Raw genomic sequence first — 24120 nt, forward strand, 5'->3', positions numbered from 1 at the left:
AGCTTCTCCTTTGTCACTTGGGGTCGCCACAACAGATCCAATTAAAACCTCACCGCCTGCCTTTCCTCTCTTCCCCAACTCTCCATGGTTTTGTTTTCGACAAAGTCAGTGAACGCAATCCGTTGAGCCATACCAAAAAAGCAGCAATACACAATATCCTTATAACAACAGCAAGTACACCAGGTCTGCATCAGTTTTGCACGCTTCTTTCATCTTTCAGCTCTGGCCATTCCGAGAAAGCCCGATTGAGGTTGACTCGTGAGTAACCCCTTTCTCAGTCACATGGTCTTTTTTCTCATCCTCGCTTGTTTTAATCAAGGAAGAGAAGGTGGAGGTGATGGTCTAGTGGTTAAGGCATTGGGCTTGAGACCAGAAGATCCTCTGGAAAATCCTGACTGGAAAATCACTAAGGGCCCTTGGGCAAGGTCTTAATCCCTGAGTTGCTCCTGTTGTGTAGTGAGCGCCTTGTATGGCAGCACCCTCACATCAGGGTGAATGTGAGGCAGTATTTGTAAAGCGCTTTGAGCGTCTGATGCAGATGGAAAAGCGCTATATAAATGCAGTCCATTTATTTGTTTTAACAACGTTTTTTTGCTTTTGTTCTGCCATGATGATGAACATGTAACAAATGAAGCCTTTGTTTTTGTTACCTCCACCAATTATTGGACCCATTATTCAAGCGCCTGGTAGCTACAAGCACAGGACAGGCTATTTTGGACAGGCTCAGCCCTCTTGCACATTACAATCCCACCTGCTTTGTGCGCCGGACGCTGTATATAAAATAATTATTTTGTAGCGGATTAATCATTTTCTGTCAGAGCTTAACAGTTGAAAACACCTCTGATCGCTTCTGGAATCACAGAGGACTGTTTCATCTGGACCCTTTTTTTCTGCTCTCTGTCTCATGCGCTGAGGTGGAGAACATATTTGGAACAGCTTAAAGGTGAGTATCTGTAATGTTTTTATTGTAATAGCTTGGTAAAACAGTTGCATGTTCAGCCCTTCTTAATAAACAGCTGTAAAAGTATGTTTTGATAATTAAAATTTTGTTAATGGATCAGATGATCTGCTGTGTGTGCGCTCTGAGGCAATGACTCGCACTCAAGACGAGCATTATGCAAACGTGAGCGTGCAAAGACACATTTTGGAGACAATAACGGACGAACACAAAGTTAAAAATTGGATCACCGGTGAGCTGTGGAAAAAATATAGCCAGCAAGAAGAAAGCGCCTTTAATGACTCTGGAACACAGGTGAACTGCAGCCTGGCGCATGGATGCGCACACAGGCTGGACTGTGCAGGAGCATCTTTTTTGGACTGTGTTTAAAAAAATGTGACAACATCTTGAATGGATGCTGTGAATTGAAAACCCAAACTTTAAAGGGACCAAGTGTGAGAGGGCTGGAGGTTTGGACCAAACCCATGCCTAAACGTGCACCGTTGCGTTACATGGTGCTACATGGATCAAATGAATTGTTCTGTGAATTGTTCTGTAATTTATGTCTGTAGCATGGCCCAAGCAGAGGCTCACCCCTTTGAGTCTGGTCTGCTTGAGGTTTCTTCCTGAGAGGGAGTTTTTCCTTACAACTGCTGCTCTGGGTAAGGTTAGACCTTACTTGTGTGAAGCGCCTTGAGGCAACTCTGTTGTGATTTGGTGCTATATAAAGTAAAATAAATTGAAATTGATATGTGGCTTGACGTGGATCATATGCGGCGACACGAGCCATTCGAGGCTGGATGGGGCTCAAGTGACAGGTCTGCCATGGCTCACTAGAGGCTGATACCTGGCACATGTGAGGTACAGAGAAGCACATAGATGCACCTTAGTAGCGGATACGTGATAGCTTAAAACATAGATCATTCTTCAAATAATCGCTGACACACTCATGCGTGGTTCATTATTCATGGCTTATTATTTGGTGGGACCAAGGCTTTACTCTGTATCCTTTATTGACTGACAAAGTTTGATCTGGATCTGATCCAGAGTACAGATTTTGTGGTCATTTAAATTTTACATTCAAAACCCCATTTAATGTATGTTTTACATTGTATCTTAATTAAATATGCCCCAGTTGCTCTCATATTTGAAAGTGACGTGCAGCCCGGCACTCACTATCATCTGACAAAGATTGATCTGGATTGTGGATTTTGTGGACATTTGAATTTAATATTGAAAAGCCTATTTGGTGTACATTTATATCTTTTGGTGTACTTTATGTCTCAGCCCAGTCACGTTTTTTTTTTTTTTTTTTTTGCCCTCCCGTCACGAAATGAGTCAAATGTTTCATGACAGGGTTTTTTTTTTAACTCACTATTCCTAACCCTGCTCCTACCCCCAACCCTAACCTTAACCTAACCATAACCATGTTCTCTGTTATTTGTCATCATAAGGTCAAAGCATCACATTCAAGACTGTACAAGACAAGTTCAAATTAATAAAAAAAAAAAAAACAGGTTATAAAGTTTCTCTGTGGTGTAGTTTGTGGTAAAATCAGCCCAGTCTGACGTTTTTTTTTTTTTTCATGCTCCCGTCACGAAATGAGTCAAATTTTCGTGACAGGGTTTTATTTTAACTCACTATTCCTAACCCTACTCCTACCCCCAACCCTAACCTTAACCATAACCTAATCCTACTCCTTCCCCCTACCCTAAGCATAAACTCCCCCCCCGCTTCACTTTTAATTTTGTGCAGCCATCATGGAATGAATTAGAATGAATTTGTGCTGCTGACGAAAATGAGGCGCTTTTCGTCACAATATCACAAGCCAATAGATTAATGTATATTTTGTGCTGCTGAGTCACGACTTGCTGTGAGACTGTGTTGTATATCTCTATCAAAAGTACCTCAGTCACTCTCATGTGTGACAATGAGGTGAAAACTGGCACTCCTAATGAATAGGGTCAGCACTTTGCAAACTCCACACAGAAACACCACAGGTGGGAATCAAACCCATGACCTTCTTGCTATGAGGCAACAGTGCTAACCACTTACCACCGTGCTGCCAGTCACTCACAAACTGCAAAATTAAAGTAAAAATGTTGCATAGTTCCCCTTGATTTATACCTTTATTTTCTTTCTAGGAAATGAATGTCAGAATTTCTGTATGTAAATCTCCACTGGCCTGAAAAAAGATAATTTAAAAAACATTTTCATTGTCAGATAAAAAAAGAAAAATTAATTCATAAAAATACCAAAATGCAAAAAGTGTTCAGAGCCTTTTTGCTGCCCCAGTTCTTATATTCATAGTCATCTAAAAACTAACTGAGAAATGCAAAGCATTACAATCGAATATGACTTGAAACATAGCACAATAAATACGAAGCAAAACGGAGCATAAAAATGTTTGAGCTGCACAACAAATGTAGGTCGACACCAAAGCCTTGAAATGAAGGTGTTACTGAAATTAATAATTCATTTATAATATAATGCATCTATGTGCACTTGGATTTTATGTCAAACTTCTTGTTTGCTGTTAAAAAAAACAGCAGTCAGATCTCAAGTAGATGATACTTGTGAAGACATACTGGTGCTTTAAATTATCCACAGATGTGGCTTTTTGCTGAGGTCCCAAACCTGTGTATCGAGGAGGGAAAAACATTTTCAACTATTATATATATAAATAAGAAATGGTCACACTGCAGCTGTCCTCGTGGGAGGAGCGTTTCTCAGAAATAAAAATGTGCGACACGGAGCTGTGTCAGTGGCAGCCTGTTGCAGCAGTAGCAGCATTTCTCAGAGGAATGTCCAATTTCTGTCCCTTTTCTTATCGAAACAGTTTTATGCACAAGCACTTTTATTAATTTCTGTTCTCATTCCATAGTACTACTCAGAATAATAACATAAATAATGATGTGATGTCTTTTAAACCCAGCAGGAAAATCTACCCTTGTGTGTGTGTATTTTTTTTTTTTAACAGGGGTGGGAACAGCACACTTGTAGCCTGTATGGATTTAATGCCTTTCTTATGTAAGGTGCCAATCTGATTTCTGCACGCTACGCCACCCTTCAGACCATGAATGCAGAATATGAAACTGCTGGTGCACAATTAGTAATCCCATCTTTTTGACATCAAGATCACAAAGGCAGCAATAAATCCTATTGTCACTCATCAGACAGAGCGCCCTTTTTGACTCTGCAGACATCCTGCAGGTCTGTTCCAGACACGGGTGGCTGAGTCCTGCTCCCTGGATACGGTGGTCGGAATCCAAAATGTATTGCACGCATAGTTCTGCACACATTCACAGTTCAAAGACTTTTAGTCTCGCTGCAACCCCGAGGGCAGAAAAACACAGTTTTGTAATAAAGTGGTGTGTAGATTTGCTTGTGCATTGACTCCACGTGCATAGTCAGGTCCATAATAGTTGGACAGTGGTGTGTTAGATGGAATGTTCCATGTCCCCTGTCCTCAGACTACTTTCCGTGCAACTCTGACACATGCCCAAAAATGTCATCATTTGCGTACAGTCTAAACTGATAAAACTAAGGTCTTTGTATCTCTGTCTGGGACAGCGCCATGAAATGTTCTGTTCTTTGCTTTCATGCTGACACAAACACATACATCACAAAGTTTTGATATAACACATACCACTCAGGTAACATGATCACGACAACCCACTTACAATGTCAAATGCAACACTCTTTAACCAATCACATAGCCCACTGATCCACAAGGCAGGGCAAGGCCTGCCCACCTCGGGGTGGGCCAAGTTCAGGCTTAAAGAACAGGCTAACCTTAATGTTGAGGCTCTTGTCCTCAATGGTGCACATGATGTTCCCAGTGTTGTCTTAGCTGACTCTGTTCTTCAGTGAAGGCATCTTTTCAATACATTTGTTTTTGAAGTTCGTCTCCTGTCACTCTTTTGAGTCTTTGGGTTCGCTCACCGCGTAAAACTACCGGGATCCCCTACAGATGCAATGTTTGTGCTTTTGCCCATGTACATAACCATAACTTTAATTCAAAGGCTTAAACAAAAATATCACACTACCCAATTAGTAATTACAATAATTTATTTACACATTCTCTCTGTTTCCAGAGGCCATAAGTACTTGGACAAACTAAATATAACAATCATTGTTAATACAAATCATTGTTTTTACAGCCAGTTTTGTTTCAACAAGTCGGGGGATGAATACATAAACATCTCTAAGTCACTGAGTATGTTAAAACGCATGGTCCTGTCTGTAAATCTGTCTGGAGTAGACCTTTTTCCAAAACTGAGTGATGATGCAATAACGAATGCTAGTGAGGGAAGCCCCAAGACACTCATGACAACTCAGAAAGATTCTCTTAAAAACAAAATGAGAAATTACACTTTTCCATATGGCAAAGGTTGACTCAAGCTTAGATTTCACCTGTGTTATTGTATGAAATCCTTCTGCATGAATGATTTATTGTCATGATATATAGTACAATGAAGTTTCAACTTCTCTCATTCACTAAAAGCACTTATAAAATAACCTTCAACAAGTAAATAAAAAAGTACTGAAAACCTGATTAAAGAAATTCCATACAAAGCAAAATACATATTTGAAAAGGGTTTTTTTTTTTTTTAACGCAGACAACAGGATTTTCTTAAAAAGAAGACCTGAACATTCAGCTACAGTTTGCCAGAAGGTATATTGAGATGCAAGCCTAGATGTGATGTTTTGGTGAAAGAAAATCCTCCTCTGTACCACTTCATCATGAAGCTGTATAACTGGAGATACAAAATGCAAAACATGCATTGTCACAAGTTCTCCAATCACATCCACAGAAGCCTGTAACTTCTTCTGGGTTGTCTGGGTGTCTTGGTGACTTTCCTCACTCTTCTCCTTCTTGCACAGTCACTCAGTTTTTAAGAACTGTCTACTCCACACAGATTTGCCATATAGTGCTATACTATTTGTATTTCTTCATAATTGATGTAAATAAAGTCCAAGACATATTCGGTGACTTGGAAATGTTCATGTATCCATCCTCTGACTTGGCTGAAGAAAACTGGCAATAAAGCTGATTATTTACAGGTATTATACCAAAGCGTTCCATTACTTACGCAACCCATCATCTTGGCTTTTATTTTTAATTTATTTATATCAGGTTATAGAGATTTGCTTTCAGTTTGAGTTGATTGAAGATCATTTTAGAAGTTTTATATTTTTTCATTTTTGTGTGTTTGAAAATTGCATAAACAAATTATAAAATATGTGAATTACCAAGTTCCAGTACTTTTGGAGGGCACTGTAACTGTCCTGAATTTGTCTGCCTGATGGCAGTAGCTTAAACAAGGAGTTGCCAGGGTGTGGAGAGTCCCTCTATGTACTACTGGCCTTCTTCTTCTTCACACTGCTGGAGTAGAGTTTATCCAGCTCTGGGAGTTCCAACTCCACTCTGCTCTGAGCCGTCCTGATCACTCGCAGCAGATCTTTTTCCTGCTTTGCTGTGCAGCTAGCACACCACACAGTAATACTAAAATAAGTGGTGAGTATGCTCTCGATGGTACACTTGTAGAAGTTCAGCAACAGCTGCTGAGGGAGCTGGGCCTGCCTGAGTTACTGTCCGGCATGTAGTGTTAACTGTCTATTCCACAAAGTGAAGTCAAGTTTAGTAAACTTTTCCTTACCAAAAAAACAACAACAAACAAAAAAACAAACAGTCACTGGATTCTACAACCCTACCCAACACCCAGTCCATACAACCAGGGCAGATCCAGGATTTTGTAACCGGGGGGAATTTGCAAGTGAGTAAGGTGTGACTAAGGGGGTGGGGGGATCTGGGAATGCCTCCCTAAATCTTTGAATTTTTAGGTGACATTTCCTGCAGTTTGGTGCATATTTTACCCAACCTGGTCCTCACGGCAAGTTGTGATTCAGCAGCACGAATATACATTAATCTATTGGTTCGTGATTTGTGATGAAAAGCGCCTCATTTTCTTCACAGCAGCACAAATTCATTCTAATTCATTCCGTGATGTGCTGCACAAAATTAAAAGTGAAGCTGGGTGGTTATGGTTAGGATGGGGGAAGGAGTAGGGTCAGGTTATGATTAAGGTTAGGGTTTGGGGTAGGAGTAGACTTAGTATAGTGAGTTAAAATAAAACCCTGTCTCGAAAATTTGACTCATTTCGTGACGGGAGCATGAAAAAAAAACGTGAGACTGGGCCTGAATTTTACCACAAACTACACCACAGAGAAACTTTATAACCTGTTTTTTTTTTATTAATTTGAACTTGTCTTGTACAATCTTGAATGTGATGCTATGACCTTATGATGACAATACAGAGAACATCTGAAAATGTCCTGTGGCTAAAAAGTGAACACCTTGGCTACACCTTGCTGATCTGTGGTCTGATACAAATGTATTCAGCTGAGTCACTTGTTGTTTTTTGGTCCCCCTGGATCTGCCCGTGCATGCAAGCACTGAACAGTATTGGAGCCACAACTCATCCCTGATGAACGGCAGTTTTCACAGGGAAAAATGTAGAGTCTCTGCCTTTGCTCTGTACACCTGATTGTCCAGTCAAGTGTGAACCACCAAATATTGGTGAGATCACAAAGGTCATTAAACAGCTGAGGGCGGGAAAAGCTACAGGGCTCTGTGGCATTGGAGCTGAGCTCCTCCAGGCTGGTGGAGATGCTGTTCTTCTGGTATTGCAAATAGTCTTTGTTTCAACCTGTGAGATGACTATCATTCCTATAGATTGGAAGGAAGGACTTGTTGCCCCAATCTGGAAAGGGTGATCACATGGATTATACAACGATAGGGGTACTGCACTGCTCTCTGTGCTGGTGAAGGTGCTTGCAAGGATTATCTTATAGATTCAATCCCAGTTTACTTGATGCTCAACAAAACCCAAGAAGTCAACCCTGACCTCAGTGGTGTTTCTTCGCAGACGAGGTTGATTTTTGCAAACCGTTGAATTCAGCTGAACAGACTGCTCTCTGGGACATCCTGAGAATTTGTGGGACCCCCAAGAAGTTACTGGACATCATTGGCACCCTATACACAGATACAGTGGTGTTTGGAGTGGCCTTCTACCATGATCACTAATGTCTGTAAAATGCATGAACAAAAGGAGACTAAATGATTTATTTCTGTAAAATGTTTTCATAGGTGTCACAGTAACTGGGTGACAGTGATGTGATTAACTCAGGTACCGTGTCAGACTAAAGTAAGCAGAGGTCTAATGCACTGCAAGTTCATATTATTACTCCATTAGTGAATCTACCCTTAATGCAAGTGCTATAATTATTACGTCCACCAAGGATGTAATAAATCATCTGCATTTATTTATTTATTTATTTATTTGTCTGTCTGACTGTTAGCACGATTACGTCTAAACTACTGCACAGATTTGTTGAAATTTTGACCACAGATACATATTAGGCCATAGAAGAATCCATGAGATTTTGGAGGTGATCTGGATCCGATCCGGATCAAGTTTCAATTTATATATTGTTTGGATTACTGTTAGCAGGATTACGCCAAAACTACTGCACGGATTTTGACGAACTTTTCAGCACAGATACATATTAGGACATGGAAGATTCTGTTAAATGTTGGAGGTGATCTAGATCAGGATCCGGATTCTGGATCAAGATATCCCTTTATATAGGCTTTGAAGGATTCTGTCAAAATTACTTCTGGTATTCTCAAGACTCCATGAGATTTTGGAGGTGATGTGGATCCAGATTCTGGATAATGTTTCACTTTATATATGGTTTGAAGGATTACTGTTAGCAGGATTACGTCAAAACTACTGCACAGATTTTGACAAAATTTTTAACAGATACATATTAGGACATGGAAGACTCCGTTAAATTTTGGAGGTGGTCTAGATCGGGATCCGGATTCTGGATCAAGATATCCTTTTATATAGGCTTTGAGGATTACATCAAAACTACTTCATGTATCTCACCAAATTTGTACCACAGATAGATTATTAGGGCATGGAAGACTGCACTGAATTTGGGAGGTGATCTGGATTCCGAATTGAATACTCAAAAATCTCTGATTGCTTCTGTATTTATTATTATTATATCAGAAAGTCTTTAAAGTCTTCCTCGAAAGATACTATATAGGATCATGGATCTTTCTGAAGAAGAGAGGAGCTGATGATCAGATGAGGGTCTGTCATCTCTGTTTTCTATTCTTCAAAAATATTTTCACAGCTGCAGTGAAGGAATGCAGATCCGTCTATGGAAACAGTCTTGATAGAACTACTCACGAGGCGTATAATCACTGCACTGCGCTCTACTCTTTCATTTTGCGACCCCCCCAAAAGGTTCAAGACTGCTGCCAAATGCCATGAAAGTTCAAAACCTCAGTCAATCAACTGTGAAAAAAAAAAATGAGAAAAAGCAAAGAGAAATGGTGACAGGCATGAAAGTGAAGCAGTTTCTGGGGATTTCTGCAGAATTTGTGTTTCAAGTGATGCACACATGCACACGCTAATACTGCAGAGTGCCATTAGAGTCAACAGCAGTGATGTGTTTCAGTTAAACCAGATGAGTAATTGGCATTTTAGGACACCATGTTGTACATGCATATCTGTTTACAGTATCTTATGGCCGTCTGATGATTAGCTGTTTGGATTATATGTTGGCTTTTTCACTAACAGCCTGTTAGCGGCAATAATGACTGTTTGGTAGCTGAGTTCCATTTTAACCTTTTATATGTTCGTTGAATGAGAGAGAACTTCAGTTAAAGATGTTTCATTGAGTAACAGACCTCAGATCTGCTTCAACCACAATAATCAGCCTCCTTGATTTGTGTGTGTGTGTGTGTGTTGAGATTGTCTGAAAACACAGGTCATCCACTTCAGTTACCTTTTTGCTCCTCAGCACTATTCTTCCACGCCATCTCTCTTCTTCATCCCTCGCTTCTCTGCTCAAGTCCCAGAACACGGCTTCTAATGTCTTCACCGCAGAGGTCATCTCTCACTCTCTTCTTTTCTTCCTGTCTCTCTGGGTCACAAAGTGTTTTTGAGGAGAACACCACGGTGCACTGCATTTATTTGAGAAATCCACTGCCTTACCAACATTATTTAAGGACACAAAGTGATACACTCAAATGATATTGACATTTTTTGCAAGATATTGGATGTCTATCAATCACCACAGCATGTTTTGTCATATATTAATCAGTCAGTGCATTAAACAATGAAAGGCATTGGAGGGATGATGCATACTCTGGGGTGCACTTACTGCTGAGCTGTAAGAGTATATCGGACATTTCAAGATGTAGGAGGAATGCTTATACCAAGACCGGTTGTTCAGACTGTTAAAAGTAATTTTCAACCTCGGCTCTATCTTTTAGATGTTTTGGGGTTCATCCATCCATTTTGTTCCGCTTCATCCGGGGTCGGGTCGCGGGGGCAGCAGCTCATGCAAAGCCGCCCAGACCTTTGAGATTCATGTTTTCAAAAACAGTATAGTACTGATTGAACACAAACACTGTCATGGGCTAACCAGCTCATAATGTAACTAGCAAACTGAAAAGCACTCACAGTAAAGGGTCCTTGGTCAGTAGACCACATTAAAAATGCATTAGCAATGTCTGGTAGTGTAGACTGGATCCCCACAGAGATAAAGTAGCATGTTACCTGTAAATGTAAAAAAAACAAACAAAAAAAAACAATTTTTTAAACTCAACCGATGATGCAATTAGCTGCTTATCTTAGCCTTGAGGTCATCCACCCAGTCCTTACAAGTCAGTTGTTGATGAGGGCTGAGTCTTGCATAGTGCAGTCAAGCCTTTAATCTTGCCATGCTGGTTGCAGATAGTCCAGGAAATGCTTTGGTGATGGGTGATGGCATCACAAAAATGCAATGACGTTTCATGACAGTATCAACAAAAAAAGTGAGACTTGGTTCCTTTGGATCACATCTGGAGATAGCCAAGCTTGACCTCGACTTTGACCAATCTACTCACAATTCCATTAAGTGGAGACACTCACTTAAGGAATATTTCTGTCACATTTGATGAAATTTGCTTACCCATTCTGAGTTTACAATACCCATAGCTCACACATGTACAGTGAGGAAAATAGTATTTGAACACCCTGCGGTTTGCAAGTTCTCACCACTTAGAAATCATGGAGGGGTCTGAAATTTTCATCTTAGGCGCATGTACACTGTGAGAGACATAATCTAAAAAAAAAAAAGAAAAAAAAATCCGGAAATCACAATATATGATTTCTTAATGATTTATTTGTATGTTACTGCTGCAAATAAGTATTTGAACACCTACCAACCAGCAAGAATTCTGGCTCACACAGACCTGTTAATTTTTCTTTAAGAAGCACTCTTTACCTGTATTAATTGCACCTGATTGAACTTGTTACCTGTATAAAAGACACCTGTTCACACAATCAATCACACTCTAACCGTCCACCATAGTCTAGACCAGTGATCTCAACCGGGGTGCCGCGGCACCCTAAGGTGCCGTGATCGATCGTCAGGGGTTGCCGTGGGCAATTATCAAATATCCCCATTATCGGGTTGTATGTGCGTGTAATAGTGTGGCAGATGGTGTAATGCTCTTTTATTCCAGTAGATGGCAGCAAAGCGCGCAGTAGCGCTGAGCCGTGTGCCGACGAGGCGTGATCGCCATTTAATTCCGTGCAATTAGTGATTTGTGTGCATAGAAGTTCACTTAGTCTCGTTAAGAAACAGGAGGAATATGCCGGAAAGCTGCGCATGTGGCAAAGTCACCACCGGAGGAACAAGGGAGACAATATTTCCTTCCAATAATAAGTGGTTTTGGGTTATTGTTGTCACTTTGTCCGTGATATTTGGATGATAAACAGCTGTAGTCTCCTGCCGTACCGTGTCGCCCGATGACACGGATCATTACTTTCACTTATGTCTAGTTGATATTTTCCACTGCTAGACCAATGTCTAGTTAAAATTATTGTCATTAGTGACTAAAAATTGTTGGACAAGACTGGGGAGTTTTTTTTTTTTTTTGCACCTTAAAATAATGAGATTAATGACCCGCGCTGTGCTGCCACACACACAGAGATGTGCACACGCACACACCACTGACTTCATGAATGAAACTCGGTCAATAAAGGATAATTGTGTAAAAATATATATATATAAAGTATTGTAATGGTTTTAGGAGCCGCGCTGCGTTGAACAGCAGCTGTAGCTCAGCCGAGCAGCGTAGCTTAACAGCACAGATCCGTTGTAACTTTCAACACTAATATTTGAGAATGTGTGTCAGAGTAAGTTTAATACTTTCCTGACATAATTTAATGTAATTTAATTTTACTGGCTCAATATCCAGGACAAATGGCATTTTAACACGTATTTGCGAGCATTTTTCTGAGTGTGTTCAGTCGCGAATCTCCATTGAAAATGCATTAACATCCGGGTACTTCGTCAATATTTTGCCCGGTTAGGAGACATCATGTCGCTGTCCATGAAGGGACGTTTTCGTTTAGTGTGCAGCAATGGGACTGCGCCCTCTAGTTCTTATATACAGCTCCATGACTATAGTATACTGTGTTACGTCATATCTGTACCGCACGTGTTGCTAACGTGCTAAGGCACCGTGTAGAAACAGTCGAGTTAGTGGTGCGTGACACGTGACACATGAGAGTGGTGTGCCGCAGGATTTTGTAAATATAAAAAGGGTGCCGCGGCTCAAAAAAAGGTTGAAAATCACTGGTCTAGACCAAAGAGCTGTCTAAGGACACCAGGGACAAAACTGTAGACCTGCACAAGGCCGGGATGACTACAGGACAAGAGGCAAGCAGCTTGGTAGAAGACAACTGTTATATGATTTATTAGAAAATGGAAGAAACACAAGATGACCTGTCAATCTCCCTCATCTGGGATTCCCATGCAAGATCTCACTTTTGTGGGGTAAGGATGATTTTGAGAAAGCTCAGAACTACACAGGAGGACCTGGTCAATGACCTGAAGAGAGCTGGGACCACAGTCACAAAGATTACATTAGTAACACATGATGCTGTGCTCAAGCCAGCACATGTCCAGGACCGTTTGAAGCTCACCAGTGACCATCTGGATGATCCAGAGGAGGCATGGGAGAAGGTCATGTGGTCGGATGAGACCAGAATAGAGCTTTTTGGAATCAACTCCACTTACCATGTTTAGAGGATGAGAACAACCCCAAGAAAACCATCCCAACCATGAAGCATGGGGGTGGAAACATCATACTCTGGGGGGTGCTCTTCTGCAAAGGGGACAGGACGACTGCACCATATTGAAGGGAGGATGGATGGGGTCATGTATTGCGGGACTTTGGCAAACAATCTCCTTCCCTCAGTAAGAGCATTGAAGATGGCTGGGTCTTCCAGCATGACTGTGACCCCACACACACAGCCAGGGCAACTAAGGAGGGGCTCCGTAAGAAGCATTTCAAGGTCCTGGAGTGGCCTGGCCAGTCTCCAAACCTGAACTCAATACAAAATCTTTGGCGGGAGCTGAAACTCCAAACCTGGCTGATCTAGAGAAGATCTGTATGGAGGAGTGGACCAAAATCCCTGCTGCAGTGTGTGAAAACCTGGTGAAAAACTACAGGAAACCTTTGACCTCTGTAATTGCAGACAAAGGCTACTGTACTAAATATTAACACTGATTTTCACAGGTGTTCAAATACTTATTTGCAGCAGTAACATACAAATAAATTATTTAAAAAAAAAAATCATACATTGTGATTTCCGGATTATTTTTTTTTTTTAGATTATGTCTCTCACAGTGGACATGCACCTAAGATGAAAATTTCAGACCCCTCCATGATTTCTAAGTGGGAGAACTTGCAAAATCGCAGGGTGTTCAAATACTTATTTTTGTCACTGTACATCTGTCAAGCCATTGACATTTCCCACCCTCAGGTGCACATTCTTGTGGTTTCTTCTTCTTTTTCTTTGTCTACATATTTATCACACATTTCTGCATGATCTAAGGTTTCATTGTGACCCAAAGCAGGGAAAAGGAACAAACCCAGTGATGTTTTGGTTAACAGAATCTGGACTACAGACTGAGATCTGCCTCTTGCATCGGTGGTCTCTGACCGCTCATATTACGTTTACATTTATACTGATGCGATGCGTTTAGTGGAGTAACAACCTTGCCTATTACTGTGGTGACGCATTAAACCCTCAACTATGACTTAACTCGTGTCAAGACTGCCTGATATTTTAGCTTCAAGTTTGAAGAATGTTCAATCAGTAGACAGTCTTGCGGATATCTTAAATTCAGTGCTCAAACTACACTTGATAAGACTGCGCCTCCTTTATTAAGGCCATGACTTCCCAAGGCACAGCCGCCTTGGTTCAGTGGTACTTGCGTGACTCAGGAAGAAGACTAGAGGTTTAGAACGGAAATGGTGTAGCTCCAAATTAGAGGTGTTCCACCTTGCATGGCGTGATGCTATCTCAGATTATAAGCATGCACTACTGGCTACAAAGCGGACCTATTATTCTGATTTGATCAATAAAACCAACATAACTCAAAGTTTTTTGTTTGACACAGTAGCAATTCATTCATGGACAACAACCTGTTTAGTCACCTCAGCACAGGACTTCTTGGATTATTTATTTAGTTAATTAATTAAACAGGTTGAGCATATCTCAGCACGCCTTGGCCCAGCCACTACACCCTGCTATTGAGGTAGATGCTACCACTGAGGTGTTAACTAGATTTACAGAACTTGATAGTATCTCACTAGGTGCGCTGATGAAACTCGTAATGCCTACAAAAAGCACAACCTGTTTATTTGATCCCATTCCAACAAAACTGTTTCAGGACCTGTGGCCCACTCTTGGGCCAACTGTGCTGGAAATTATTAATCTCTCACTAACTTCTGGATCTGTTCCTAAATGTTTAAAATCTGCAGTGATTAAACCATTACTAAGAAATCTAAACTTGACCACAGTGTATTGAAAAATTATAGGCCATTATCAAATCTATCATTTTGTTCTAAAATTCTGGAAAAACTGGTTTCACAGCAGCTCATGGACCACCTTACTGAGAATAATCTTTTTGAGCCACTGCAATCTGCTGTTAGAAAATATCATTCCACAGAGATGGCTCTCATTAAAAGTAGTGAATGACCTTCTGCGAACAATGACTCTGACACCACTACGGTTTTGTACTGTTAGATCTTAGTGCTGCGTTTGATGCCGCTGATCATCATATTTTACTCGATAGGTTGGAGAATCATTTGGGATTACTGGAAGTGCCCTTGTGTGGTTGACGTCATACCTCTCCAGTCGTTCTCACTGTGTTTGTATATAACACTACCTCTAACCTTAGTGACATGAAATTTGGGGTTCCACAGAGATCCATGTCAGGCCCCCTGCTTTTCCTCCCTTTATTTAGATCCCTTGGGTATATACTAAGGCACTTTGGGATTGACTTTCATTGTTATGCTGATGATACTCAGTTGTACATACCGATAACTGCTGGTAATCTCATTCACATAAAATCTTTAGAAGATTGCCTTGCAGCAGTGAGAAGCTGGATGTCAGGTAACATTCTACTTTTAAACTGTGATAAGACTGAAATGATGGTTCTTGGTCCAGCGAGACATCGGCATCAATTTGACCAGCTAGCGCTTAGCTTAGGTTTGTGTGTTATACATCATACGGACAAAGTGAGAAAGCTTGGGGTAATTCTTGATCCTACATTGTCCCTTGACCTCCACATTAGAGACATTATGAGGACTGCTTTCTTCCATTTGCAAAAGATAGTGAAGATTTGTCCCATCCTGTCTATGACTGATGGTGAGACTCTGATACATGCATTTACTGTATCCCTTCTAGATTGGACTATTGCGATGCTCTATTTCTGGTTTACCGCAGTCCACCATTAGGGGTCTTCAATTGGTTCAAAATGGTGCTGCCAGACTTTTGAAATGAAGTGGAAGGTTTGACCACATTACACCCCTTCTAGCATCCCTTCATTGGCTTCCTGTCCTCTCTGAGGTCAGATTTTAAGGTGCTATTACTGCGGTGAATAAAAAGTCTGCTGGTCATAGAGCCTTTTCCTTATCATGCCCCGGTTCTGTGGAATAATCTGCCTGCGCAGATACGGCAGTCGGACTGTGGATATGTTTCAGTCTAGATTGAAGACCCATCGTTTTTCCCTGTTTTATTGTTAGTATTTTATGTTATTGTGTATTTTTATTCTTTTTACTTTTTTATGTTTTTATTCGCTTATTGTGCTTTTTAATCTTTTACTTCAGTTTGTTCTGTTTTTTTCAAGTTGTGCTGTGTGAAGCACCTTAAGGCAACCCCGTCGTGAATTGGCGTTATATAAATTAATAAATTTTGTAATTTAGTAATAATGTAATCACCCTCCAAATCCTGCATAATCTTTAAACTTGTCTGATATCACACTGTCCTGTGGATTGAAAACTATTCTGAACACAACAAATTGAATACTGTCCATCACAAGGTATGAATACTAAGTAATCAAGTATATGTCTAGAATCACCAAAACATGCAATTACTTGTATAGAGATTTTTATTGAGATGCTCTTGAACAACATTAAGTTCACCTTATTTTCTCTCAAACATGCCCACATTGCCTGGAATCGAGATGTGATTATTTTTTTTCCTCTAACACCACACCAGACCATGGCCTGGATTGTCTACAAGAAATCCTATGACTCAGCGCACCACATACGAATACTGAATCGCTTTGCCGATGTACAAAGTCAACAAGGCACTGACAGGATTCCTCAGGACTTCAATAACACTAGAGGAACTAGAACCTAAGGCCATCACACATGTGGCCATCAGGCTCAACACATACCAGGTCATGCACTGTCGCCACTGCTGTATCTGCATAGGACTGAACCCCCTGACCAGAGCATCATATGGCTGGATATGGATACAGGTTCAGGAGTGGGGTGACCATCAGCCACTTCCTCTACATATACTCAACAAAATATAAACGCAACACTTTGGTTTTGCTCCCATTTTGTATGAGATGAACTCAAAGATCTAAAACTTTTTCTACATACACAATATCACCATTTCCCTCAAATATTGTTCACAAAACCAGTTGAAATCTGTGATAGTGAGCACTTCTCCTTTGCTGAGATAATCCATCCCACCTCACAGGTGTGCCATACCAAGATGCTGATTAGACACCATGATTAGTGCACAGGTGTGCCTTAGACTGCCCACAATAAAAGGCCACTCTGAAAGGTGCAGTTTTGTTTATTGGGGGGGGATACCAGTCAGTATCTGGTGTGACCACCATTTGCCTCATGCAGTGCAACACATCTCCTTCGCATCATCCGTGAAGAGAACACCTCTCCAACGTGCCAAACGCCAGCGAATGTGAGCATTTGCACACTCAAGTCGGTTACGACGACAAACTGGAGTCAGGTCGAGACCCCGATGAGGACGACGAGCATGCAGATGAGCTTCCCTGAGACGGTTTCTGACAGTTTGTGCAGAAATTCTTTGGTTATGCAAACCGATTGTTTCAGCAGCTGTCCGAGTGGCTGGTCTCAGACGATCTTGGAGGTGAACATGCTGGATGTGGAGGTCCTGGGCTGGTGTGGTTACACGTGGTCTGCGGTTGTGAGGCTGGTTGGATGTACTGCCAAATTCTCTGAAACGACTTTGGAGACGGCTTATGGTAGAGACATGAACATTCAATACACGAGCAACATCTCTGGTTGACATTCCTGCTGTCAGCATGCCAACTGCACGCTCCCTCAAATCTTGCGACATCTGTGGCATTGTGCGTGTGATAAAACTGCACCTTTCAGAGTGGCCTTTTATTGTGGGCAGTCTAAGGCACACCTGTGCACTAATCATGGTGTCTAATCAGCATCTTGGTATGGCACACCTGTGAGGTGGGATGGATTTTCTCAGCAAAGGAGAAGTGCTCACTATCACAGATTTAGACTGGTTTGTGAACAATATTTGAGAGAAATGGTGATATTGTGTATGTGAAAAAAGATTTAGATCTTTGAGTTCATCTCATACAAAATGGGAGCAAAACCAAAAGTGTTGCGTTTATATTTTTGTTGAGTATAGATGACATCAAGCTGTATGCCAAGAGTGAGCGATACCTCAATTTAAATACCTTGGTATCCCACAGTTCAATGGTAGCCATGTGGATGAGCCAGGAGGACGGTCCACGAGCAAGTACCTCCACCGAGCAAGGGAGGTATGAAGAACCAGTTCAATGGTAGAAATTATGTCAAAGCCATCAATATTTATGTCCTACCATCAAATATCCTGGTGGAATAATGAGCTAGAAAAAGGAAGAAACATATGCCACCAATGACAAGACACATAAGTTCCTCACAATGCACTGAAAATTCCACCAGAAGTCCAACACCTTGAGACTGTGTAATCAGTGAAAAGAAGTTGGCTGGGGACTAATAAGTGTCAAAACCAACATCCATGAGTGCGATAAAAAGCTGGCGTCCAGGGACAAATCACTAAGTGAGTATCTCCAACAGCAGTAGACAGAGGGTGGTGAGGAGAGGGAGGAGACATCATGGATGACCAGACCCCTCTAGGAGCCATGTCACCAGCAGACACAGGGGGTGTGCTGATAATCAAGAACCCCTACCAATGGCTAGTAAAGGCTGTGCTGAAGGACAGCACAGAGGCTCATGGCAGCACAAGAACAGACCCTGGGCACTAGGTCCATAGAGACAGGGGTCTACCATAGCAGAGAGTACCCGAGGTGCAGGATGTGCAGTGTTGCCCCAGAGACAGTCCTGCACAAAGTTGTAGGGTGTAAGATGGAAGCTGGGACAGCACTGAGAAGCACAACCAAGTAGCTTGGATGGTGTAGGAGCATCTGTAAGTACAACAGTCCAAATGAGGTTGATAACAGCAGAGCTAAGGTGTAGAACGTCAAGTTCCAGACAGAAAAACACATGTTGGCCGGCCAACCAGCCATAGTGGTGGTTGACAAGGAGCAGAAAAGGGCAGTTGTAATAGATGTGACTATTCAAGTGGAAGCAAAATTGTGGTTTTTGCTTTATATCCTGTTCCATCCCTTAAATCCCACCACAGTTTAACCTGACAGATAAATGAGTGGTGTTGATCTAACATAGTGTTCTCATACTAATTATCAACATTTTGCAAGTAGAAAAGCAACTGATGGCTCTAATAGAAGTTGTTGTTTTGAAGATGGGGTGCCGTTTATTGCTGCAAAATTTGCAACATGTTTATGAATAAAACACAGTGTCCCTAAAGTGTGTTCGCCAAAAGCAAAAAGTGCTGCATAATTTATACATAGTAAGAAATCATGAAGTGTGAAGTCAGGAAGTCCTCTCTGTCTACACTCCATGTGAGCTGCCTCAGTGGCTCCCTGGGTGCGTATTTTTACAGCAATAAGCCACTCGGAAGATGAGTGCTGACAGTATAATAATAATAATAATGTCCTCCTCTAACCTGTGCTGTGTTTGTGTTGGTCTTCATAGGGGAAGTCCTATGTGTTTGACCAGGTGTTCCACGCTAACGCCACCCAGGAACAGATCTACATGCCTGTGCCAAGCAGATTGTTAAGGTCAGTCACACAGTTTGTCTTACAGACATCTAAAATGTAGGACAGACAGAAAGATTAAGGGCCTCATTTACTAAGCGACAGACAGGTATAGTAATTCTAAAATGTTGCACATTGGTTGGTGAACATTTTGTGGGTGATTCACTAAGAAAAAGTGCACAAATGATAGTGGGTTGCAGCATAGACACCACTATGTAAGCACATATTTGCTGTGGGGTGGATTTTTGGAACAGTTTGGAGCTGGAGCTCAAACAGAGCACCAATATGAATAATTAAAAAAAATGTACAAAAAAATCTATCTTAAGTGGTTATAATGTTCACTAATGTATTCAAAATGGTAATAACAAACTGACGTGTACCAGTACTGGGGATTAATTGTGATTATTTTCGTATTACCGTTCGCAGTCTGACAGAAATGTTTTATTTTTAAAATTGACCTGGTATAAACAGGTTAGGGCATTTAAAAGCTAGATAGCTTCAGCCTTGACCTTTTTCACTCAGCTACATGTTTTCTTCAGTATATTCAGTATTTTATGTATTTTCCATTTTTTGTTATTGCATGAGTTTGCTGATTGAAATAAATAAAATAAGTCAAAAACAAATCAAATCATATCTTAATGACCATAAGCGCAAAATGAAATTCAATCAGCCACTGACAGGTGTGCCCAAAATAAGACAAACACTTATTTTAGCTGACAGTGTTATTCATTGGATATTTACCAAATCAAAAATGAATGTACCTTGAAAATGGTTTGTCTGTTATTTCATGGGAGGTGCAAGGTGTATGGCATAAGCCCGGATTCAGCACAATTTCATGAAAAGCATCCCCTATAAATAAATATTATTTTGATTTTATTCAGTGAGCTTATGAGTGAGTGTTGCCCTGCTGTGAACAGACTCTAAACAGACTCCATGTCGTGTCCATTCCTTGTGTGTGTATTAGTGATGGATATCTGCAAACATTGTGGGTAATCCATGGGTTGTTGCATGCCAAGTGATAAAAAATAACATTCTGATTAATTGTGGGTAGGTTGTGGGATGAATGAAAGAAGGGTGCCACAGTAGGCCACTGTGGTGCGGATGTTGGTGGTTGACACAAGTGTATACTGTAGCTGACAGCTCGGTGGACAGCTTGGGGCGGCGGGTTTGGATGATGTCCTGATCTGCAGATCTCTATGAATGTATACTTTCCTTTCATTGTAAAAAGGCCACTATAAATTAATATTTAATGTGATGTTTTCTGTGTTAAAGAAGATTACTGAATGAAAATAAAGAAATGCATACTCAAAATAGTTCATGGGAAATGACTTTGAATCAGTTTATGCATATGTTACCACCCTGCTTTCAAATGTGCAAAATAGAGAGACTGTCACCGGCCTTTTAAATTTCTTTTCGACTTGTGTCTGTGGGCCTGTACTACATTAACTTATTTGCATGTTTTCCTCTCACTATGTTGCATGCTCGGATAGACACACCCCTAATTGCAGATTCATTAAGGCATACATATTGACACAATGTGCTATTTTGCTCATTGGAAAGGCACAATCCACCATGTTTTATTAGGTCAGGTTGTGCATTTGTTTGTGGGTGGTATGGAGTTTGCAGATGTTTTTATAGTACATGCAAACTTTTAGTAAATCAGTCCCTAACAGAAGAAGCCGGTGCAATTAGCTACCATATCACTCAATTATCTTCTGGATTCTCACATGATCTATAAGCTGTCAGTGTCTCAATTCACATGTGTATTTCTACAGTAATGGGAGAGATATCAGATGTATGATGATGAATTTACTTATTAAACATTGCAAATATATAAAGTGTAACCTAAGCTCAGTGCAGTATAACTAATGTTATCTGATTACATTCAGTTACTTTACTATCACCTCAGGCCAAATAAAAAAAGGCAAGCGAATACCAGTATGACATGTGCTGAGATGAATTCTGCATCAGCCATCAATCATCACCAAGCATAGATCAATTTAAAGAAGAAAATAAGAGGCTAAATTGCACTGTGATGGTTGCCTTTTCTGCATTAAAAACAAAATAATGACAAAGCATCCATGCACTGGAAGCATAATACTTTAGGTTTAATGGAGTCGGTCCATGAGTAGGTCCTCAAAATTTCTATGAGCAACTCCATAAAAACTACTGCATCTTTAGCTCAGACGTTTTGGGTTCAGACTGTAAAGATTGGAGCACAAACTGGGACTGAGTCACAGAGAACCCTCACGACCAGACTCTGGGATGTGTAAAAACGCTGGTTAGGTTATTCTTACACGGGTTCGGTACACTGAAATCAGTCCAGGAAGGCAACAGTGTCTACAGGGCAATCCAAAAGGGAGACAAGAGGCAGAAGCAAAAGTTAATACTACCCCCAATCTCAATTCTCTTTTGTACCCCTTCCCCTTCCCCGTGGCCCTACCCCTACCCCTACCCCTTTAAAACAAGGGGTAAGGTGAAGGGGTATGCCTCTAGCCCTATGAATTGAGACACCCCTCCACCTTAGGAGAAAAAAAAATCTGCCTGTGTCAAACTGCCGTCTTCACTGTTTAACATGGCAACCGAAATGCAACTTGTTGCAGTAGCCTGTTGCTCTTTTATTTTCTCGCCTTTCTGCGTAAATGCAAAGAAATAGAAGAAGTCGCAGATTTCTTTGACGCTGTTGGGGAAAGTGTAGTGACACCGACCCACAACAGGGGGCGCAAATGAACGGTCAATAGATGAGCCAAAAGGTAACAATTTAATGTTGTGAATGTGCACAACGATTATACAGACAATCACAGAATCTGATAGCAGTCAATACACAAAGGTGACGTGTGGGCAGGCTCGAGGATAGAAGACGTCTGTCCTGAGAAGAGCCGGAACCACACGATTTCCACCGCCACAGAACCCGGTGAATACTGGAGCCGCGAAGTCCCGAATTCCCAGGTGATCACCGTCCCCGACTGTCGGATCTGGTACTGCTGGCGAGGAGCACAAACAGTGAGATGTGGGTGTGTGCACACCCAGTAACAAACAGTCAGAAGGTGGAAAGTCACCTCCACCCTCTAATCACACACTCGTGCAGCTCCTGTTAAACCACTTATCTGGATTGGGTGTGAAGCGCAGCCGTCGCTGTCACACCAAACGCCAATCCAGCTGATAAGGCACACCACAGGAAAACGGCTGCAAAAGAGTTCAGACTATTATTTAAGTTTAAGTCAGCAGAGAAATTACCTTCACAGGTAAATGATATCTCGGCAGCGAGGTGGAGATGACGTCCGGCTTTTATGGAGTGGATTGATGAAGTGGAGATGGGTGACAGCTGTCATGAGTTGATGAGTGACAGCTGTCAACCCCGGCTGTGTCCATGGCGGCAGCGCCCTCTCGTGCCTGAAGCCCGCACTTCAGGCAGGGCGCCCTCTGGTGGTGGGCCAGCAGTACCACCAATACTGAAACCCCCGGCCCTTACGACGGACGTCCAGGAGCCTGCGCACTGTCCACGCAGGCTCCCCGTCGATGATCCGGGCAGGAGGCGGCGCCGGTCCAGGAGTGCAGAGGGTGGAGGTGTGGTATGGCTTGACACGTGAGACATGAAAGACCGGGTGGATCCGCAGTGAAGCTGAAGCTACCAGCTTCACTGCGGCCGGACTGAGGACTTTGAGGATCTGGAATGGTCCAATGTAACGTTCCTTCAACTTAGGGGAGTCCACTTGTAAAGGGATGTCCTTCGTTGATAGCCATACCTCCTTCCCGGGCTGGTAAGCAGGGGCCGGGGAATGCCGGTGGTCCTGCATGGCCTTAGCCCTCGTCCGGGCCTTCAACAAGGCAGAGCGGGCGGTACCCACACCTGTCGGCATCTTCGCAGGTGGGCCTTGACCGAGGGGCACACCGACCTCTCCCTCCACCACGGGGAACAGTGGGGGCTGATATCCCAGACACACTTTGAACGGGGAGAGGCCGGTGGCAGAGGACACCTGGCTGTCATGGGCGTACTCGATCCAGGCCAGATGGTCACTCTAGGCCGCCGGGTGCGCGGACGTGACGCAGCGGAGAGCCTGTTCAAGTTCTGGTTGGCCCGCTCTGCCTGTCCATTCGTCTGAGGATGATACCTGGACGAGAGGCTCACGCTGGCCCCCAGTTCCCTGCAGAAACTCCTCCACACCTGTGAGGAGAACTGAGGACCACAGTCCGAGACGATGTCCGCTGGTATCCCATGCAGACGCACGACGTGGCGTACCAGGAGGTCTGCTTTCTCCTGGGCCGTTGGGAGCTTTGGGAGGGCCACGAAGTGGGCCGCCTTGGAGAAAAGGTCCACTATCGTGAAGATGGTCGTCATGCCCTGGGACGGTGGGAGACCCGTGACAAAGTCCAGGCCAATGTGGGACCAGGGGCGATGAGGCACCGGTAGAGGCTGCAGAAGTCCTTGTGTTTTCGAGTGGTCTGCCTTGCCCCTGGCACAGGTGGTACAGGCCTGGACATACTCCCGGACGTCGGCCTCCATAGACGCCCACCAGAAGCGCTGCCGGAACAACTGCCACGGGTCCTTCGCACCCCCGATGACAGGAGAGCTTGGAACCGTGACAGAAGTCCAAGACCGCAGCTCTGGCCTCTGGTGGGATGTATAAACAGTTCTTCGGACC

General features: G+C 42.3%; 1 protein-coding gene across 1 annotated transcript in view; it reads left to right on the forward strand.

Annotated features, from left to right (window-relative positions):
- The window catches only part of kif5ab (kinesin family member 5A, b), a 321264-nt gene that overhangs the window by 64422 nt on the left and 232722 nt on the right, over nt 1-24120 (forward strand). Inside the window, 3 exon segments of the mRNA XM_034166139.1 lie at nt 19416-19473; nt 19476-19501; nt 20551. Coding sequence (XP_034022030.1) covers nt 19416-19473; nt 19476-19501; nt 20551 — 85 coding nt within the window.

This window comes from Thalassophryne amazonica, chromosome 3 (genome assembly GCF_902500255.1).
Source record: "Thalassophryne amazonica chromosome 3, fThaAma1.1, whole genome shotgun sequence".
NCBI classification, from domain to species: Eukaryota; Metazoa; Chordata; class Actinopteri; order Batrachoidiformes; family Batrachoididae; genus Thalassophryne; species Thalassophryne amazonica.